The 13,394-nt window shown below is 41.6% G+C and overlaps 1 protein-coding gene across 2 annotated transcripts in view; it reads left to right on the top strand.

Moving 5' to 3' along the window:
• Positions 1–13,394, top strand: part of XPNPEP3 (X-prolyl aminopeptidase 3) — a 34,619-nt gene that overhangs the window by 14,366 nt on the left and 6,859 nt on the right. Inside the window, exons 9-14 of one of the 2 annotated variants that reach the window (XM_041129452.1) lie at positions 152–272; positions 1,090–2,182; positions 3,973–4,833; positions 5,677–7,439; positions 8,041–8,103; positions 8,799–11,323. In XM_041129452.1, the coding sequence (XP_040985386.1) occupies positions 152–272; positions 1,090–1,256 (288 nt within the window). In that variant the 3' untranslated portion in view covers positions 1,257–2,182; positions 3,973–4,833; positions 5,677–7,439; positions 8,041–8,103; positions 8,799–11,323. Of the gene's footprint in view, positions 1–151; positions 273–1,089; positions 3,943–3,972; positions 4,834–5,676; positions 7,440–8,040; positions 8,104–8,798; positions 11,324–13,394 lie in introns of those variants that run through there. The other variant, XM_041129451.1, reaches the window with a different exon arrangement.

Here is a 13,394-nt window from a genome sequence, read left to right as displayed (position 1 = left end):
GTGGAAGGCAGCCCCTGGTGACCTAGTCGTGGCAGTAAGGTTGCTAGTTAAGCACGTAACTGTTCTGTCTCTTCTCCCCATCTTTTGTATTAGAACAACAGGTTAGGCTGTGTTTAACTGCCTCCGTGACACTTGTTTTGTTTTCTGCTAGGCTGTTCGAAAGTACTGCCCACATCATGTGGGCCATTACTTGGGCATGGATGTTCATGATACCCCAGATATATCCCGATCGCTCCCGCTCCAGCCAGGCATGGTGATAACCATTGAACCAGGTAAAAAGTGATGCAGTCAGTGGTGGACAAAAACATGCCAACACTGAGGATAACAGTATTGCTTTGAGTAGTTAGTTGATCCCTCAGACCGAAGCATTCAGGTCCTTTCTGGTGAAATTGAAAATGATTGCAGTATTAGAAAACCTTATTTCCCTCCCAAGCACAGCCAAGGTAACAAATTGTGGGAGTAAACTCTCAAAAAATGTCTGTGCAGCAGAAGGCAGAGTGTTATAGACCTCAGACTGCTGCTGTTTGACCCACAGCAGTGCAGGTCAATTGCAGTGCAGAGAAGCAGGCTAAATTCACTTGTGCTGTATTTTGTGTTACTGTGACTAAACTACTACCAGTCACTGGTAGTGTATGTCTCAAGCATTGCAGTCTGCAATTACAGGCATTCACAACTTAGCTTTGCAAATTAGGCATTTCACCATGAATCTTTCTTTCTGCTTGTCACTGGATTTGGAGCTGTCAGCTGGAAACTGATACTTAATGCTTGGCTCTTCTCTCTCTCTGTTCAGAACATTGTTAAAATCATCATTGTGAACATAGCATGGAGAGCAAGAAGTGCAGAAAGGCCAGCTGTAATTGTGGAGGTTTTTATTAACATGCTAGTGTCTTTAGGCACTAAGGGACACATTCCTTTCTTAGCCCACCAGCTGCTATGGGTGAAGGGAAAGAGTAGCTTTCCTTGTTAAAAAATTTCAGGATCAAACTCATGTTATTGCCGAAAATCCAACCCTGCTCTCACGGTGGTGCAGTAAGGGAAAGGTGTTGTTCTGGAGAGTGTTGTATGTTTTAATTCCCTTCCTTCTTTCAGGCATTTATATCCCTGAGGACGATGTGAGTGCGCCAGAGAGGTTTCGTGGCATTGGTGTGCGCATTGAGGATGATGTTGTGATAACAGAAGATGCGCCTCTCATCTTGTCTGCTGACTGTCCCAAAGAGATCTACCACATCGAGCAGATCTGTGGCCGCAGCTCATGATGCCCCTTCTCTGCCTCTTGCGTCCTCCTCAGGAGACGCAGCCCTCCAGTGATGCATGCAATCCCTGTAGCTGGCTGTAGTTGTCAAGCGATGGAGGGTGTGGACAATTGATGGCTGTTTCCAAGACTGGGTCTGGGAAGTGGAATGCAAAAGGCTTGGGTACTGAGGAATGAAAAAGCAAAGCAACCTTTTCTGTGTGCATTTTCCTTCTGATTTGATTAGTGCTGGTGTTGAGCTGTTGTAGGACATGGGGGTGGATTCATCCATCTGCTGTGTGGATCCATCTGTTGTGGTGCCCTTGGAGGGATGAATTTTGTCAGTGCCACCAGAAGAGCTTCTGCCTGGTCCCTCTCCAGATGCATAGGTACAACTGCTAAGACCAAGGTCCCATTTTTTTCCCCTTTAGCAGTAGTTTCACAACAGTCAAATTTTGAAGAACAAAGCTTTGATAAATGCTGTTTTGGGGGAATAAAAGTGTGTCAGACAGCTTTGATTTTTACAGAGCCCTGGAAGGAGGGGTTTTGGTAGTCAGGAAGATGGGTTTGGTTGGGAGGTAGTTATAACTGAAGCCTGTGGAGAACGCTTTTAGTATTTTAAGGATAAGGATGTGTTTGGGCCTTGTTCAGACCTATGCAAAATAGGCCAGCAGCAGGGAAAATCATCTCATCTGGTCTTTCAGCTTACTTGAATGTTTGGTAATTTCAGAAAGGCCAGATAGGGCTCAGGAGGTTGAACACGCCCATTCTTGCTGTCTTGCACATTCCCTTCTTTTTGTCCCAAATGTCCATTCCAGTTCTGAGCCCGCTTCTACCCTGGGAAGCAGGGTTGTGTTGGCTGTGCTGGACTCCACTGGTGAGCTGCTGGTTGTCACCTAGATGTGAGGTGTCCACTTCTGGGACAGTCACAGCACCTTTCTGGTTTATGCTGTAAGTGCCAGCAACTTCAGCAGTGTATTTTTGAAGTCTGCCCTGTGCCGAGTCTCAAGTCTTTATACAGCTTTTATACGAAATTTAAAGTAATTCTCCTTTTCAAAACTCTGAGGGCACTATCACAGCTGCCTTTTGGGTTTTGCCAAGTGCAGTCAGTAACTAATGCTCTGTGATAATATTTTTGAGGCAGCTGCAAATGTGATTAGGGGCTAGGATGCATGAGGAGTAAAGAGAGGAGTTGTCTTCGCTCAACATCAGCCTACCACCCAGGCCATTGTATGCAGTAGTAAAAACACCTACTAGAGGCAAACGTGGCATCTGTGTGTTTACTGAAAATATTTTGACAATCAGCTATTTAATGTGTCTGAAAAGTGCCTCTCATCAGTTCATCTCCTTTTATTTATGCTTGCTGTTGCATCACATCATCTTACATCCTTTCTGATGGTAGCTTTCAGTATTTTTCAACTGTTATTCTCAATTTTCTTTCTTTTTCTCTTCTGTTCTCTTCCTATATTGTCTATTTTTGACCCACTATAACGTCACTGCTTCCTAATCCATTTTGCTTTCTAATCGATGTCACTGCCTCTTCCCTGGTTTGCCCTAATTCCCCCCAGTGGATGTAGTCAGAATCATGTGGGGGAGGAGGTCAGGGTTCCTGAGTTGAACCTCTGGCTCTGTTGCTGTGTAACCTTTAGCGAAATCTGCTTTTTTTTTTTCCTTCCTTTTTTTTTTCTTTTCTGTGTTTCATTTCACTTAGTGAAGGCTAAATGTGCAGTGTCTTGCATCTCTCATTGCTTTTAATGGGAGCTGGGTGCATGCACTGGGGTTTGAATTTGGCACTCGAAAGGCAGCCAAGACATGCCATAATTTTATTTTCTAAACATGGCAAAAAGTAAATCCTTTTACAGAGTTTAGTGTATCAAGTTTCACCTGTTTAAGAGAATCTGCTAATCTCTGATGGGAGCCTTTGTTAGATGCTCATGTGTTACAGTTGAATTGTTAGAAGGAAGGCCTTTTAAGCATGGACAGAGAACTGATGAATACTTTCGGTGTTCTGATCTGTAACACGTGTGTTGTTCCAATTACACCTCTTAGAGCCATGTCAACTGGGACAAATCTTAGATTTTGGAACTATGTAAGCAGCCTACAATAACATTAACCCGAGAGCTACGTGTGTGTGCTGATCTGCACATCTGCCCATGTACCTAATGGAGTTAATGATTGTACTTAGTGTAAATAAGCTTTTGAAATACATATAAAAAAGTTATTTTTAAAATAAAACAATTTGTAGAAAGTCATTTCTTGGGCCATCGAGTTGCATGGCTGTTGAATAGATATAAGCACCTCCAGAAAGAGCATTATTTTTCAGGGACATTTATGAATTACCTGTAACCTATCTTGGACTTGAAATCACATTGCCAAATGTAGGCGCACACTAATTCCTCCTCCTCTCAGGAAAATCCTGCAACTTGCAAACACCAATAGATCTTAAGAATGTTGCGGATGAATGTTTCTGTCAGTGCAGAAGTGTTTGTGACTCTGCTGAGCAGGGAGCAATGGATCTGTTAGGGCCGCTGTGCTCCACCATGCTAAGTGTGTCTGATTTAGGCTGTGCATTGCTCCATATTCTGTAATTCTTCCACAGTGTTCCATCGTTTCTTCAGCATAAACTGCTGCTAATGTTTGGAATCTGTTGTTCCATGTCAAGAAAAGTGCATTTTGCAGAATGTATTAAATTTGAGTCTTATCAACCAAAATTTTTGAAGGTCTTTTCTGGCTTGTTGCAGAGGTGGATAGTCAGAGTATCATCTGGGACCTACACACATGCTGCAATGTCCCTTGAATACAACCAAATCCATGAAGATTTTACATGACCTTCGTCAAGAAACTCTGAAGAATCCCGTCTCTGGCTGCACATTCCTGTGGCTTACCTCCACAGTCGCCAGTCCCATCCTGCCAGATTTACGGTCTGTCTCTGCCACGGAAGAGGTTCCTCACTCCAACCACTTGGGTGCAGGAGCAGCTCTTGGTGGCAGCGCAAGTTGCCAGCTGCTTGATGAAGGTGTTGGTGGGATCACTGGAAGTGAAAGAGAAATTGAGGTATATGCAAGTTAACTTGGGGAGAGATTTCATTCCAACGATGGCACAGGTCTTAAGGGCATCAGAGTATGAGAGAAAATTTTCAAATGAGAGCCGCCCATCCCTGTGGAGAAGTTGCTTTGCTTTCAGAGGAAGCCCAGGAGGCTTTTCTTGGCTTTCCCACTTCACCTTCTACCAGGGGCCTGCTTTGCCTTGCAGAGAACTAGTTGGTAGGAAAGTCCTGTTGTTAAAGTACAGTCTGAGCAGAGGTGCTAATTTGCAGATATGCTTCTGTCATCAAAGTGGAAAGAAATTTGGCATTTAACACAATTTGGCATTCTATCTCTGTTATCTGTGAAAAATACAGTATGTCTTTCCTAAAATTGCATTTGTTATTTTGCAAAGGAACCTGATGCTGTAGGAAGAAGCAAACTGAGGGAGCATGTAAAAGAGAATGGAGATGGAGGGTTTGGGGAATGTACAGTGCAATAGAGAAGATTCAGAAGGGTGTCATTTGGAGCTGTGGGGATGCGTGCAGGTGGATGTGAGAGCAAGGAGGGAAGAACAGGGTATGAAATGGCTATTCAGTATGTTGTCAGAGTGGTGCAATAGCTCTAGGAAACTGGTTATGCTAACCAGGAGACCCTGATTGATTTGTCCTGCTCAGGAGAGGGGAACAAAGGAGTCGGATTGTATTGATGAACTTGGTCTTAACAGTTAGTTTAATTATTTCCTTTAAAAATCAATAGAACTATCATATGAGAAAGTTTTCTGCAGTTTCATGTTATTGATCATGTGTCATATTTTAAATAATGTGAAGGGGAAAAAGTACGTTTCTAGGCAAAATCTTCATTATGATGGAGGGAGCAAGGCTGAGTTTACGTGCTCTTATACTACCCAAATTGCTGCTATGGAAATTTAGTAATTACTCCCAGGAGAATTACCATAAAGCAAAAAGAGTTAGGGTTAAACTTAGAAAAAAATCTATATGAGATAAATGACAAAAATGCCTTAATGATGATGAGATGCTTAATACTTTGTGTAATTGGATAACGAAACTCTACACTGCAATAAATTGACATTTTTTGATTTCTTTTAAACTGAGTTGTCTAGGACCCTATATAGGCATCTCTTCATTAGTATGCAGATCTAAACTGCATTTAAGTTTATAATTTTCTGAGATCATTACAGCATCGCTGTTATATGTGCTCCCTACATGCACGCTCAGCCTCTACTTGATTAAAAATCATCATTTGGACACTTTCAAAACGCTGGCTCTAGGAGTGGGTCTGACTTACACAATTTATTATATTTCAGAGGTGTAACAATAACTTACATTTTAAAGCAGAATTTATAATCAAAATGGATAGTGAGGCACAGTGGGCTCAATGGCACTCAGTTTCTCCCCTCAGCTCCTTTCACCTTCTTGGAGTTTGTCTTGCTGTCTTAACTGGCTGCCAGCTCTGAGCCTTCCTCGCTAGCAGCAAGCGGAGCAATGAACTCCTATGTGCTGGGACAAGTTGTGCCTCAGCCCACCCGGTTGTTTCTCTGAAGCACCACCTGATATTTGGCTAACCAAACCCAGACTCTTCAGAAGACGGGCAGAAAGGAACAAGGAAGAATTGGCAGGTCCTCCACGTGCATTACCTTCTCTTGCTGACTCATACCACGTATACCTTTTTAACTACCATGACAGAGTTATCCATTAAGAATGGTAAAGAAAAAAAATAATTCCTGTCTGGGTAAGCCTGATGACTAGATCTTTGAGCAAAGAAAAATTTAACGAGAAAGCTGGTTATAGACCCAGGAGTGAGAATGGCTACCATAGGATTCAGTATGTTCCTTCTCCTTGGATGATGTGGAAACAAGTAGCACTGCAGGAGCGATGTGCAGTCTTGGTTTGGAAGCTTCTTGGGAATGCTGGTCTCAGACATGCTGTGGTGGGCCAGAACTGACAGTGGTTGAAGCTCTGTGTTGGTTTTCTCAAGACTATGAAGAGCCTGTGGCTTTTTAAAGGAATTTCTTTTTTTCATGATTTGGGCAGAATATCATGGCAGCAGAAGGTGGGAACACTCAGCTTGTTGTTCAGTGATCGACTAGGAGAAGTTGGCAGTCCAGCAAAAACTGGTTGAAATGCAATTCTTTCCAGGGAAATAGGCTCACTGTGGGTTTTTTTGTCAGTAAATTGGGCCAATAGGAACAATATTGTGTGAGGAGGAGGGAGGCTCAGCTTGTTTTTATTCCTAGGCAGAACAAGGCTTCTGCCTCTATGTCTCCTTTTGAGAGATTAATGCAAAATGGGATTGGCCACTGACCCAAGTTAAGATTAAGCAGTCTGACTCTTGTCCCAGGAAATAGTTAGCAGATGTCAGGTAACTTCTTGTCATGTGAATCTTTTACTCAGAAAGGTAATGCTTTAAGTTTGGGAATAATGTACTTTGTTTTTTCTAGTCTAATGTGCACACAAAGGGCAACACGTAATATCAGTTTTGCCTCTGGGAGCTAGAAGCAATACCTCTGTAATTAATGGTATTGCATCTCGGTCGTGGACATGTTTGCCGGCATTGTGGTCGTTCAGAGAAAGGGCAGCTGTTAATGGTACAGAAGGGGGCGGGGGGGTCAGCCTTCTCAGCGCGGGTCTCTTAGCAGGCTGCAGAAGCAGGCAAATGATACTGCCTACGAACGCCCTTCCGTACCCCCTTTTGGCAGGCCGATCGTTTCTATTTAGTGGCCTCTGTGAAGTTTGTCATTTATGTTGGCATTTCTGTGCTGCTGTCCTAACGCGCCATCAGGATCCCCTTTTGATCTGGTAACGCTTAACATTTTTAACATCGCTTCTTGGATGGACGAGGTTTGGTGTGGCATCAGGGATTAGGAGAGTTACGCTCCCTCAGCCCAGTTGCACGTGTCTTCTCGTTCTCAGAGGGGCAGAGAGACGCGGCCCTACCAGCAGCTCGGGAATCTCCAGTGCTGGCACCCCCACGCAGCTGCCCCTGTCACGGAGGCCTTAAATCTCCAACTGTCCTTCCAAGTGTTCCCGCTCCGGACTTGCAGAGGTACCAGCCTGCAGCCGAAGGAGCCGTAGCCTCCGGTGTGCTCATTGCACTGACCTCTTACTTGCTGTCAGATTCCGTAAGGTACCACTGAGGTTCCTGTGATGCATTGCGGATATTTGGTATGTATATCGCTTTCTAATTTATGCTTTTACCCTGTTCTTTTTTTTTCCAGGAGATAAGCTTTTTAACAGCTACATGGGTGTTACTGTGGTGACTGTAACCAGGCAAAAACATACAGTTCGTATTGAGATAGTTCTACATTTGTGGACTTGGATATGATTAGATTTGTAAAGGCACGCTGTGTTTTTTGCCCTTCGCTGCAGAACAGGGAGAGGTTTCTCATGAACTTTAAGTTTCACACTATAAAGTGGAAAGGTATGATTCATCTTCAGAAGCATGTGTGTATTAGTCTCTATATGCAAACACACGCATATTATGCAAACAAATGTTGTGACTTCTAGCTAGTTAGAGATTTAGAAGATATTTTCTCCAAGCATAATTAAGATTGTTTAGATATTTGACTCTTCATTTCTTTATGCTTTATTTGGATTTCTTGTTAAATTTGATTTTACCTTAGAATTTCCAGGGTTTATAATTCTTGTGGTTTGAATAATTGCATTATCTCTGTAATATATTTTACTGTAAATCACAGCCACATAACCCTAACCTTGCCTCCATCTTCGAGGGTTTTTTCAGTTTTATAATGTAATTTCCCTGCAGTATGAGGCTTTTGAGGAGACAGCATTCTGTGATTCTCACCTGAGGAGTGCCTTTCCAAAAAAGGTGAGAATGTGCTATCTGTAAGATGTGATTATTACTCTTGAAATTCAAAACTGTAAACTATGTGAGTTTTGAACCCAAATGTATCATTCTAACTTAGTTTCTTAGAGAAATAAAATAGAACAAATGTAGCGATTAATGGAAAGGAGGATTGTAGTGCAAACCTAAATTCCTAATATACTGATAACTGCAAATTAATCTCAGCAATTAGATATGAGAGCTATTTTACTCCAGCGTGCAACTCTCTGAAATTTTAGTGAATGTTAATAATAAATTAAACAACTGATAAGCTGTTTCTCTAAGCTCATTTAAGACAAGAAATGCACCAAATGCTACATTTCTTAAGGACTCCATTTTTAATGAGTCACAAGCTAATAGAGGACTGTTGAAAATCCTCTAGAATATTGCCTATCTTCGGTTAATAGAGTCACTGAATGAAAGGGTAGGAGGCCCTTTGATCGAGTAGTTTGAGCGCCTTCCTATTAAAGCCATTGCATTTTACCTCCTCAATTTAGTGCTGAGCCTGGTAGCTCGTGTGTGACAGCATCAGATCCCTCAATAAGGCATCAAGCCTTGATCTGAAGGTTGGGGGAGGGAGAAGGATGAGGTGGAGAATTGTTTCTTTCAGTCATTTGCTCCAGCTGTTAACCACCCCATCATTAAAAATCTATGCATCTTTTTTTGCTTGCCCCCTGCAGCCCCAACAGGCATTAAAGGGAGGATGAGGAGCAACTTCATATGTTTAATGAACAGCTTGGATACCTGCTCTGGGTTCAGTTTAGCCTCGATGGTGCAACGGTGACTGTACTTCTATAAAAGTGTCTACAGCTCTGAACTTCATCTCCTCCTTCAGTTGCATTTCTCAGGGTCCCCAGAGCTGCCCAATGGGGCCATTCACAGTTTAGCAAGTAGAGCAAACCCAGAAGGACAAAGAACCAGAGAGGGAAGGAAGAAGATAAGCGATGAAGAGACATACGCATTGCATGACTCTCTTCTGCTAGAAAAGGTCTTGGACATGTACACACACACACACACAAAAGAAAATCAAGTCTTCCAGTAAATAGTGCCATCTCCTTTTTATCCTTTTTTCCCCCAGTACTTAATATAATCATTGTATGTTTAAAAAATTAAATGTAAAGTTGCAAAAGGGGCTGCAAAGTGACTCCTCTGGGCCTGGATCCATACTACACTGGGGCCTGGCCCTCTTTTTGCCACCGTGTCTGTTCCCTTAAAATAAGCAATTGTGCAGGACATGAGCATAGTCCAGATGTTATCTAAGTCTTCCATTTATTCCCTGAATCACCTGGCTTTGCAGAGCTTAGGCTACTCGTGCCAACGCAGAGTGAAAGAAAAAACCCAGATCCTGAAGAGTAAGTGCAACGGAGAGAACTGAGTCATCCTGTGAATCAAGGTTGCCTGTTAGGTTACATTCTGGACTCAGGATCGGGGGTTTTAGAAAAGGCCCATCCTCAAAACTCTGTGTGCTGTTACTTTTGGTCACTTTAACCTCTTCAACAGCAAAGGTCTTCCCTTGAGAGCCTCAATGTCTGGTTGCTGCTCTTGCTTCATATTTGAAGCCTAACAGGCACGATACAAATTTCATGTACCTCCAACTTTTTTCCATCCCACTTGATAAACTTGTACTGATCCAGCTAGAGTCTATCTAACAGGCGATAAACATACTGTGGCAGGAGATGTTTCCATGCTGTCACCCTATGTTTTCAGAACAACGTTTCCGTTGGAAAGCTTGCTCCAGCTTGCATGCTGGAAGATAGAATGCCACTGAGCGTAGTTAAAAGAAGGAGTGACCTTTTACAGGGTCCATAACCTGGATTTGTCCTGAAAAAAGTTTGGAGAAGGTCTGGAGGAGACTGACCCAGGCAGCCTGTCCCAACCCCAAGCAGTGACCAGGAGGATGTCTCCATGAGAGCTTTATTCCGTGCCTGGAGGAGAAGGGGTGTGAGCCTGCGTACAGCCAGCCCTGCACAGCGCCGTGTGCTTTTCTGCATGCTGCCTTTTCCATTCGAACAGGGGGAAGTAGATACACACCAACTTTCCTCTTTTCCGTAACTAATCCAAGAGAAGTGACTGGGTTGTGTAGCACTTGCAAACTGAGCGCGCAGTGATGGGCAGTCTCTGTTGCTTATTTTGAATTCATTATTTCCTCTCTCTTTTCAAGTCAGTCGTATCATTATTTTGCTCTCAGTGTGCCTTGCTCCATTTTGAATTTTGCTCTGCTCAGGCTCTTCCATTCAGTCTCTCGTAACCTGCTCATGCTGCAGAGTATTATTTCATTTTGTCTGGAGGAGACTGGACTGATGATAATTTTTAATCTGTTTCAGGAAGTTTTTAGAGGTCGCCAGTGTCAAGGAACAACAGTTTGCATTATCTCCTTTATTATGTGTGTTATTTTTTTCAAAAGAGTGTTATTTAACAGCCACATGGCAACTAGAAGCACTCTTGAAATTTATGTTTGTTGCAGACGTCATATCCTCTTCCCCCAACTTTGAAATAGTTACATAAATTAGAAGATTAAAAACATTTTTTTACTATAAAAATCTGAGGCAAGACAGAAGTTGATTCTTTATTTCTAGCTTTTTTATTCAAGAAACATGTTTATAAAAAGAACAAAATGTTAAGTAGAAGATGAACTGATTTAGAAAAGTTAACAATATGAATTGTAATTAATTTTGTAACTGTTTAATATATAAAAGTTTTAAAGTATCCTTTTACCTGCTCCCAGGTGTAAAATCTCCTGAGTTAATAGCTGAGATTAGACCCGTCTTGAGCTGGCGTGGTCCAGTCTCTGACTGGACATATGATTCCTGTATGGTCTGCTATTGCGTATCATACCCTCAGCTGATCTTGGTAAAAAGGCCAGCCGAGGTATTGCTGAGCCTGTGGAAACAGGAACACTTGTTCCCGGCGTTATCCCAGCAGTGGTTTAGCTGGTAGGGTAGGACTTTTGCTCCTGTGAATTCCAGTCTTGATGGAAGTGACTGATGTTCCTGACGTGCTCTAACGAGTATGTGAAACGTTAAGTATTAACAATGCATTCGAGTTATGGCAAAAATGTCTCCCAGCTGATCTGGCCACTCCTTTACTCGAAGGACCGTTCTCCACGTGACTGCTGCTGTCTTACTTAGGTGGATATAGTGAGACTAGAAGCTCTACAAGAGCTTTTGCATATGGGGCCAGAAAGAAACTTCCATTCTGTGAGAAAGTAAGTTCTTTTTTGCAAATCTCTATGAATGTGCTAGCACTAATGGCAGAAGCTACAATTCCCCTTTCAATTAAAATACTCAATGTTAAAATAAAAAAGACACTTTCTTCACTTATTCTGCAATTGTAGAGTCAAAATAAACTAGCACAATGGTTTTAGCCTAATGTATGCAGTGTTCGTGGCTTCATCCGCTCGTTACTTGGGCAGTTTGTATCTTCTTGGGAAAAAAGACTTGAAAGATTTGACCCTTGACTGCTTCCCAGCAGTTTTCTGTGCATCATAGTAAATAAATAAAAAACTGTTGCCTCTTTTTCACACTCTTTCCCTGACTGCTCAGAGAACAAAGTGTCCTCACTCTGGAGCCAAAGCCAACACACACATACACACGCTGCCCTGTGCACCTGGGCTTTTCCATGTAACTGGAATAAAGCATGAATATTCAAAATACTGTTACAAGCATCTGTGCAAAAATAACATAAATACTGTTGTTCACAGCCAGTCTGGAGGAGTTCTTCAGACTATCGTGAGCAGTCCACTGCATAGCCATTGTGTTTAGAGGATGGAAAGGTAATTGTACTACTGGTGTTCAGGTTCCCTGAACTTAAACTCAGAGGCAGTTTATACCAGGTGGGATGGAGGACTCGCTTTCATCTCAGAGAAACATAGCCCTGAAAATTATTTTGGTGACATACACCTGTGAATCAGGAACAGAGAACAAATTTTAACCTTGCAAATTTGTATACATCTGTTATTCCTGGTCCTGGAAATAGTTTGTTGTTTTTTTTTTTTTAATATAGTTTTGGATTTGCAGAGGGATGGTTTCAACAGAGTTCCCTGTCAGTTACATTAGTGTTTTATAGGCTGCTCATGTAAACTCTTGAGCTTTCATGGCTCTCAGTATTAGCTTTTTAATATAACACAGTTCATATTGGCTTTTATTGCTGTTTAATTTAGGTTGGGTTTTTTATGTGGCTCCTCAGCTGCAAGGAATGTGGCCTACACTTGTTTGAAACTTTTCTTGTCTGTGTAAACCTGCTCTTGATGTCCTTTTTTCTTGCATATTGTAACACTCTAAGAGCTAAACTTGTCTGTATTTGTCATGCAGATCCATTACTCTACATAGCAAACCCAGATCTCATATTACAGGTGGGAACTGAGAACTTTTAGGTAGTAGCTGGAAGTCTCTCCTACCTTTGTACCATATTTTGGTTGTTACACAGATAAAGAAATCCATAGCCGAATTGTCTAAAGAAATCATTCTTAGCAAATAACGCCTCTTATTCAAAGGACACATGCAAATAATTCCCAGCCAAATGTTAGTTATTGGCTTCTAAGTTCATGTGCTTTTTGGAGTGATCCCAATATCACCCTTCTCTTTTGGGCATCTGAAATTGTTTAAAGCAGTATGTGGTTTCTCACCCTTTTATAAGAAAAAGGCAATTTCTAAATAAGGTGAAGAAAAATGTAATTTAAATAAAAGCATATTTTATTTTGGATATTCATGTTTATAACAGCAGCTTTACTCAACGGAGAGATAATTTTCTACCTAAAAAGATCCTTCTTAGCAGTTATTCTAGGTAAATTTGTATGGACAATTCAGATAGTTTTAAAAACTCTGTATAAGATACTGAGAAGAGCAAAGCTTACGTTTTCACAAGTCTTATGAAGACAGGATGTTCTTTCTTGTGCATTAATGTGTTTCATCAGAATTCCTGGGAAGCTGTCCAGCTATACATAGTAAATACTTCACATACCAATAAAGTGATTCCTCAGCAATTCAACCACTCAGCACGAATGAGATTTAATTTATAGTGAATATCTGCACCTGTTAAACAGTGAAATAGGCTCCTGACATAAGTGATCCTTTCATGCTGTTATTTATCTAAATTTTTTAAAAGGTCCTATCTTTCCAGATTATAATCTTTTAAAGATCGTAATTTCAAAAACATTCCCAGGCCTGAATTTTGAACTTTCATATTGAAGAGGGACTAAATGTGATTTTGAGCTAAAATACGTATATGTAGGGCGAGGCTCAACACCATCAAGGAAAGGCATAAAATGTGCCTATTAC

Source organism: Aquila chrysaetos, chromosome 17 (genome assembly GCF_900496995.4).
Source record: "Aquila chrysaetos chrysaetos chromosome 17, bAquChr1.4, whole genome shotgun sequence".
NCBI lineage: Eukaryota > Metazoa > Chordata > Aves > Accipitriformes > Accipitridae > Aquila > Aquila chrysaetos.
Note: the sequence above shows the minus strand (reverse complement) of the source record. Positions and strands in the feature narration are given on the sequence as shown.